Source organism: Anoplophora glabripennis, unplaced genomic scaffold (assembly GCF_000390285.2).
Source record: "Anoplophora glabripennis isolate ALB-LARVAE unplaced genomic scaffold, Agla_2.0 scaffold2043, whole genome shotgun sequence".
Lineage (NCBI taxonomy): Eukaryota > Metazoa > Arthropoda > Insecta > Coleoptera > Cerambycidae > Anoplophora > Anoplophora glabripennis.
In genome coordinates this window covers 508-9,247 of record NW_019418116.1, presented here as the reverse complement: position 1 = coordinate 9,247, position 8,740 = coordinate 508, and the positions used below count along the sequence as shown (strand labels likewise).

The 8,740-nt window shown below is 33.2% G+C and overlaps 1 protein-coding gene across 3 annotated transcripts; it reads left to right on the top strand.

Moving 5' to 3' along the window:
* Window positions 1-1,073: 1,073 nt before the first annotated feature.
* Window positions 1,074-7,539, top strand: LOC108916462 (zinc finger protein 708-like). 3 transcript variants are annotated; one of them, XM_018722722.1, is made up of 4 exons: window positions 1,074-1,356; window positions 1,524-1,835; window positions 1,915-2,237; window positions 5,842-7,539. In XM_018722722.1, exons 1-4 carry the CDS (start codon window positions 1,240-1,242, stop codon window positions 7,073-7,075), a joined length of 1,986 nt encoding a protein of 661 aa, XP_018578238.1. In that variant the 5' UTR covers window positions 1,074-1,239; the 3' UTR covers window positions 7,076-7,539. The 3 variants fall into 3 exon arrangements, with proteins under 3 accessions (XP_018578238.1, XP_018578239.1, XP_018578240.1); XM_018722723.1 differs by having other exon boundaries at window positions 1,264-1,356; window positions 1,751-1,835; XM_018722724.1 differs by having other exon boundaries at window positions 1,271-1,356; window positions 1,744-1,835.
* The last annotated feature ends 1,201 nt before the right edge of the window (window positions 7,540-8,740 follow it).

The following is an 8,740-nucleotide window of genomic DNA, read 5'->3' as shown; positions in this document are numbered from 1 at the left end:
GTGGTGAATTGCTTTCTTTATTCAGTTTGAGACAGAAAATATAGTGTTAATATTAAGTTTTCTATGGTTTGAGAGTTCCAAACTATATGAACTATTGAATTTAACCCAATATTGTACAAATATTCGGTTATACTCTCCGGAAAGTGAGATTCTTATAACAGTTCATGCATAATTTTTATATTTTTACAGCTTACTTGCCAACTTATCAAGTTTATGAAGCAAATGAATTAAATTGTTGTCATTTTTACTTACAATTAAATACTTAACAAGAAATTGTTTTAACAGTACATTCTGTATAAATCAATTAGGCTTTCCTGTAGATACAAAATAAACTTAAAATTATTAAAAAATGTTTTATTTCCTTATCAAAACCATTTACTAAGTATATCTTGGCAAATGTCAAAATTTGAAAAATACTGTAATGCAATAAAATAATAAATAAGAAGAAATTGTCTATTTATTTGTGGCATTATAAATGTTTGTTATAATTTGGATATTTTGCCATAGTTTGAAAAAAAAAAAACTGGAAAAATAAACCCTTGTACCGATAGGGACAGTCAAGTGTCAATATTGAAAACTTTTGCCTAATAGTGAGATGCCAGAGACATACATCTACATGTATAAGTCTGGTTACGCACTGGAAAAACAAATACACATCACAATAACACTATGACGTTTCTGAAACCTCTAGTTTCGTTATCAAAGCAGAAGTGAATTAGAAAAGTACTGAATATTAGTTTTTCGCTACATTTTCTGTTTAACTAAATAATCTGTTCTCAAAAGTATTGACCCTTGACTATTCCTATTTGTATAAGGTATAAGGGTTTACTTTTAAAATTTTTAAAATAATATAGGGATATAAGTGAGAAGTCGTTTGCATACGATAGATGGCGCTGTAATCAGTTCATAAAGTATAAAGTGTTGCCTACTCATTAGGAACTAAGTAGTAGTAAGTTTCCAAAACGTTACGTGGCGCTGTTTCGCGGTTTATTGGCAATATTAGGGACATTTCATTATTCATTCTACGACGTTAGTAGTGTTAGTACTATATTTTCTATGATGTGTTGTGGTAATTAATGGTAAAGAGAAAAAAAATGGTAAAGTTAGGTTTATGGTTTATTTATTTATGCGTAAAAATCAAATTGATACCTAGATGAAATGCAATGACGAAATTATATAAAATATTTTCATTTAAAAATACTTTCATCAGAATTTAGTGTCAAAGAAAAAGAATTAAAAATGGAAAATTTCTGGAAACAGCATTGTAAGTTGTGCCTCAGTGTTGTAAGAGATGAACATTTTGAACTGATAGAAGACGTTACAATAAATATGTTGGACGTTCTTCTACTGAAACTGGTAGGTTCAATAACTGTATTTAATTATTTTGCCTGGCAACTTTATATATTTAAAAGTAAAAAGTAGAAGTATATAACATTCAAGGATTTGGTCAGACAATGCGTTTTCCTACTGCCTAAATATTTCTGCGTCATGCACTTGTACTTTATAATATATTTAACTTTCAGAATTATGATAACAAACATATAATGTGTAAAGATTGTTCACTAAAGACACTGGAGGCATTTAAATTTAAGTTGATGTGCCTCTATACCGATACTACCATAATTCCTTATGTTAATGTTGAAACAGGATTTTCAGTTGACTTAAGAGAGATTTATGCAAAAGAAAAAGAAAATAAACAATTAGAAAACTTGCAATTAAACGACCTATTACACGAACATAAAGTTTGTAGGTTATGTATGCAGCTAATAGAGGGTGAATTTATATTGATACATGGAGTAGAAGCTGATATGATAGAGATATATATTCCAGAAGTAGTAAGTATAACAACACACACTTTCTCAATACACAAAAGTATGTCAAAATATTTTTGATATATTGAAGAGTACTTTGTAGAAACTCAATATTGTCAAAGATCCTGTCATGTGCAAGCAATGTTTTGTATCCCTTGGCACCCACAGCAATTTTTTAAAGAACTGCTTGGAAGTACAGAAAAAAATGAAGGATGTTAATAATGAAGGAGTACCTGGCTATGTGTTCTGGGGGCCATCATTAGATTCCTGCATTAAAACTGAAGCAGTCGTTATAAAATCTGAAGAAAGTGAACAAGAAAAAGAGTTGTTTAAAATTGACTCTACTGCAATAAAACTAGAAGATAAAGAAATATCAATTAAAACTGAGATTAACGACATAAAATCAGAAGATGAAGATGGAGATAAGTATGTCATTTTTAAATTAATAAATAAAGTTGGGGAGTCTCAGTTTTAATATTGTAGTTGTCATTATTCACAGACATGATCGCATATACTGGGTGAATCTTAAATGGATACATATATCTCAACTGCGTCTATAATTTGTAATGAAAATGAGTCCTTCACATTACAAAATTATTTTTGATTGTACAGGGTATTTCATCCCTTGTGAGCATTACCTTTGTTTTTTCAAATGGAAAACCCTGTATATTGCATTCTGTCATTTTTGTATTACTTGATGTTTTTTTTTTTAAATTGGCAGTAGCAGTACCCTCAAAAATATAGACATGTTAACGAGATGTGGTTTTCACAATTTGTTCAAGTATGAAAAAAACCTATCTTCTGCTTTACCTCAGAACTTCAAATTTTACGATATTACTAAGGAATGTGGGCTCTGTTTCTTATAGTTTAGGAAATCATAAATAGATTTTTATTTTTTTTGTAACTATTTCGACATTAAAAAATGAATACAATATAGCAATGTAATTTTTAAAACCAAAATACACTGAAAATTATGTTTGAACATCGTTTAACATGAGTTATCTAAATATTAAAAAAAAATAATTAAAAAACATAGAATAAATTCCTCGTCAATAGCAGTCAAAATTTTTCAAAAATTTTATTAAATTAAATCAGCTTGTATCGTAAAAATTCATATCAATAATAAAATGAATAAAAATAAAAATTGATTAGAAAAATAACAGAATCTGCAAAATGATTGTTGAAAATACTGCTTGCAAGCTTGCATAATGCGTTTATAATATACCAGAGCTACAAAAGATTCCGTCCTAGATGAGACACCCATACAAGGTGGTGCAACCAAGATGTTGCGGAAGATTACGCCTGAACGACGAGGAATTATGAAATAATTTTTTGTCAAGAGGTGCATAGTTAAGAGATCCATTTTCTAAAAATATTTTCATTATACAGGGTGCACACAAAAGTCCGTAACATATCAAACATGTTTTTTTAAATGGGACACCCTGTATTTGATTCCTAAAATGAATTCTACCCATTACTACGATGCTTTTGATATAATGGTTGATGAGTCTAAAATTTATAGTTTTAGAGAAAATGGCGCTTAAACTTGAAAAACTACCCCCAAATCAATCAATTTCCTCCCCCATCTAAAAAGGTTGTCAAAAAACGAAACCTAGTACAACATATACCATATTCTTTGGTATAATAATGAATCTTGACTGGTTCAAAAATCACTGACTAGTATACAGGGTGATGGAGCTTGACTATTTCACTCGAAAGTCAATTTTTTTAAATAGAACACCGTAAATTTTATTTGCCCATGTTAAAGGGAATAAAACCAGCTTTCAAAAAATATGGCACATGATACCCTTCAATACCCTACCCCTACTTTCTTAGGAAATCATCGGAAAACTTTGATTTTTCAAAGAACGACTGAAACAAACTGTGAAATAACGACCAAAACTTCAACATTTAGTAAGAGGGCTATGACGATTGTAACATTTTGTCTTTGACAATTAAGTAGTTGACAGTTTTGTAAAAGTAGGTTTTCAAAATGAGTTTAAGTAGACAAGAAATGATCAATATGATATCAGTTCTATACGAATGTCAAAGAAATCCGTTATTAGCTAGTAGAGTGTAATGCGGCACGATATCCGGAAAACGAGAAAAAATCAAGGCCTGAAGCTTTTCGCTGAAGAGACAGGAAGTGTTGCATTCAAAAAACGTGTAATAGTTAATAAACCAGTAACAAATGAAGAAAATCAACTAGCAGTATTACTAACTACAAGAAACTCCACAAACAAGTACCTACTAGAGAAATTGAGAGAAGCCTAGGTATAGACCGCACTAGCTTCAAGAGAATTTTGAAGCAGCATAAATATCACGCCTATCACATGGAATTACATCAGCAAGCAGCATTTTAAAAGTAACAGTGTGATTAATCGCCATAATATGCACTTTTATTCAGTAGAAAACCCTCACTGGGTTCGCCAAATTGATCAACAAAATAAGTGGTCTATAAATGTTTGGGGTGGAATAATTAGTATTCACGTGATAGGCCCTAATTTTTTCGAGGATCATCTTACTGGTGAAATCTATTTAAATTTTTTAGAAAATAAATTGTCGCTGCTTTTAGAAAATTTAAATTTAGCACTAAGAAATTCTTTCTGGTTTCAACATGACGGAGCGGAGTCCCGCCACATTTTCACATAAATGTACAAAATTACTTACAACAATTGGAAGAGAAATCAGTGGATTGGCCGTGGTGGCCCGATTGTGTGGCCGCCCAGATCCCCTGATCTGACGCCGATGGACTATTTTTTGTGGGGATATGTCTCAGAACAAGTATATAGAATGTCTCCAACAACGGCAGATGATACGAAAATATGGATTCAACAATGTTTCCGTCAAATTACAGAGCAGACCTTACGAAATGTTGAACGTCCCGTCATACATCGGCTTGAAATATGTCTTCAACAAAATAGCGGCCTGATTGAACAACTCTTATAAAGCATTTACATCTTTCTGTAACGTTAGTAATAATGGTATTGATTTTCTTTATTTGTTATTGATTTATTAACTACTGTATATTTTGTGAATGTAACCCTTCCTTTCTCTTAAAATCAGTTCAATAAAGAATGAGAAGCTGCCGTTTACTGACATCATAGCCCTCTTACTAAATGTTGAAGTTTTGGTCGTTATTTCACAGTTTGTTTCAGTCGTTTTCTGAAAAATCAAAGTTTTCCGATGATTTCCTAAGAAAGTATTTTATTGAAGGGTATCATGTGCCATATTTTTTGAAAGCTGGTTTTATTGCCTTTAACATGGGTAAATAAAATTTAGGGTGTTCCATTTAAAAAAATTGACTCGAGTGAAATAGTCAAGCTCCATCACCCTGTATACTAGTCAGTGATTTTTGAACCAGTCAAGATTCATTATTATACCCAAGGATATGGTACATTTTGTTCTAGGTTTCGTTTTTTGACAACCTTTTTAGATGGGGGAGGAATTTGATTGATTTGGGGATAGTTTTTCAAGTTTAAGCGCCATTTTCTCTAAAACTATAAACTTTAGATTCACCAACCATTATATCAAAAGCATCGTAGTAATGGGTAGAATTCATTTTAGGATTCAAATACAGGGTTCAAATTTAAAAAAACATATGTTTGGTATGCCACGGACTTTTGTGTGCACCCTGTATAATGAAAATATTTTTAGAATATGGATCTCTTAACTATGCACCTCGTGACAAAAAATTATTTCATAATTCCTCGTCGTTCAGGTGTAATCTTCCACCCCATATTGGTTGCACCACCCTGTATTATCGATTACCTATTGTCTAATTCACAAAACTTTCTTTATGTCGATATTTTGTTTCATTTACATATTTTAATAGCAAAAAAAGTAATTGAAAAGATAATAATTAAGGTATTTTTTATATACTTAGTTACATTATTTGATTTAGCTTAATACTGTAATAAAGAGTAAAAAGATGTGGGAGCTAATAATAAAATATACGTTCTTATGAAAGGAAATTATTTGTTAGTAGGTTTTTAAGAAAATAATACTGAAAGTTATCACTATTTTTCAGTAACTTGTCTCTGGACACTTCATTCCATGGATTGGGTCAGGAGGACATTTCTGCAACAAACGAATACAACTGTGCTCCAGAAATAAGTTTAATAAAACCAAATAAGGAAGCTGTGTATAAAAATCAATTTGAAACACAGACGTCCAAGTGTGACATTTGTGGACGTGCATATGATAAATGTGATTGCGAAACTAAACTTGACGAGAATATAAGAAAACATCAGGTTATACTTGAAGACTCTTCAGAATTGCAGTTGTACAAATGTGCCATGTGTGAATATCAGAGCAAAAACAAGAAGAATTTTACACGCCACCAGTTAGTGCACAAGGATTCCTCAGAAGTACGTTTGTACAACTGTGATCTGTGTGATTTTACATCCAAATACAAGAACACTCTTAACCGCCATCAGTTGAAACACGCAAACCACTCAGAAGTGGAAATGTACAAGTGTGATTTATGTGATTTTACCACCAAATATAAGAACAATCTGAAGCACCATCGTTTGATACACACGGATCCCTCAACAGTGCAAACATACAAGTGTAGTTTTTGTGAATTTACATCAAAATTTAAGTACAAAGTAAAGAATCATCAGTTGAAACATGCTGACCCTTCGCAAGTGCGAATGTACACATGTGAGTTGTGTGACTTTACAACCAAATATAAGAACACTCTTAATCGCCATCAGTTGAAACACGCAAACCACTCAGAAGTGGAAATCTACAAGTGTGATTTATGTGATTTTAACACTAAATATAAGAACAATCTGAAGCACCACCGCTTGATACACACAAATCCCTCAATAGTGCAAATATACAAGTGTGATTTTTGTGAATTTACATCTAAATTTAATTACAAAGTAAAGAACCATCAGTTAAAACATACTGACTCTTCGCAAGTGCAAATGTATACTTATGATTTATGTGACTTCACAACCAAATACAATAGGACTTTTAACCTTCACCAATTAAAACATTTGGACCCTTTGCAAATACGATTGTACACATGTGAGTTGTGTGATTTTAAGTCCAAGTATAAAGACAGTCTTAGGACCCATAAGATAAATCACATGGACCCTTCAGAAGTTCAGTTGTACAAGTGTGATTTGTGTGATTTTGAGACTAAATATAAGAACAGTCTTAAGAACCACTACTTCATACATGCTGACCCCTTAAAAGTACCAGTGTACAAGTGTGATTTGTGTGATTTTACGACCAAAATTAATCAGATTTAAGATCCATCAGTTGAAACATGCCAGCCCTTCACAAGTGCAGATGTATAAGTGTGATTTGTGTCATTTTATGACCAAGTACAAGAAAACTATTAACCTTCATAAGTTGAAACATGCAGATTCTTCACAGGTACAGATGTACACGTGTGATTTGTGTGATTTTGAGACTAAGTATAAAAAGAGTATTAAGATCCATAAGGCAAATCATGCAGGCCCTTCAAATATACAAATATACAAACGTAGTTCGTGTGATTTTATGTCCAAATTTAAAAACAAGCTTAAGTTTTACCAATTAGAACACACAGATCCTTCAAAATATAATATGTACATGTGTGATTCATGTAATTTTATGACCAGTTTTAAATGCAGACTAAAATTCACCAGTTGAAACATGCCAATCCTTCAGAAGTTCCAATGTATGAGTATAATTTATGCAATTTTAAATCAAAATATACATATAATCTAAAGTTGCACCAGTTGAGATCTTCCAAAAGTATGTGTGATGTATGTGGACAGTTAGTACGCCCAGATTCTCCGATGTGATTGTACATGTGTGATTTGTATGATCTTGTAATTATTAACCTTTAACCATTGCCAGTTGAAACGAGTCAACCACTCAGAACTCAGGCAATGGAAATGCACGTGTGATTTTAAGGCAAAATATAAGTACCAACACTTGATACACACGCAACCCTGAAAATTACGAACATGCAATTGTAATTGATGTGATTTTGCTGTCAACATTTTGTATTAGGGAACCCCTAGTATTGTTTTTTTTTTATAAATGTTGCTTATAAATGTTTGTTTTGGTTTTGGTTTGAAGAATAATCAGCACTTGAAGTCTCACAACATTACTTTACACTTTAGATGAAATTGTAAAATAAACATTTGTTCTGGAATTTCAATACCTTGATTTGTTCAGATGATACCTGTAAACCTGTAACATTTTTATTTGAATTTTACATTTATATAAAAGAAAGGCAAGGCAAATATTTTACATAAATATTCTTAAATTTGAACTGAACAAGGCATTACCTGATTTATACAGTGTCCCAATAAAAACTCCCGTCGCCATTTTCTCGGGGATAGATTTTTTAATTTTGTAAACATGGTTCAAGAGCTTCAATTCGCGCCATTATTCCATGGCTAGAAATTGGCCTCAATGATTTGGGATTGAGGGGGATTATCCCTCTATCCTGCCTCATCTCGTGTAGGCCTGGACAGCCTTCGTAGGTGGGCCCCATCCGTCGTCTACCCCGACCGCAAATGCGGCCGGTGTAGGCGCTTTGTGGGACCTCCTTTTGTCCTGGCTGGGCCCCGCCGGCTAGGGCCCTTTCTTCTGGCGCTCTTCTTGCTTCGCCGGCTCGTCTGTGTAAACCCCGGGGGTAGTGTCATGTTTATGTGTGGTATGGTTGGGTAGGGTAGTGCGGCTATGCAGCCTGGGATGCGCTTTGCTAAGGTGGCCCTTAGGCTAGCGCGGGAGGGGAGGGGTAAGGAGGGTATAGGGGTGTGTATGTCATTGTCTTCGTTTCTTGATCCTGGCTGTCTCTGAAACAGAAAAGGTTAGCGGGCAGGGGGGGGTGTCGTTGGGGTGGTCTCCCAGGGTCAAAAAGTTGCTGTTTAGGTCTTTTGTGTTTGTCGGTCACGTAGTCAACGGCTTGCCTGAGG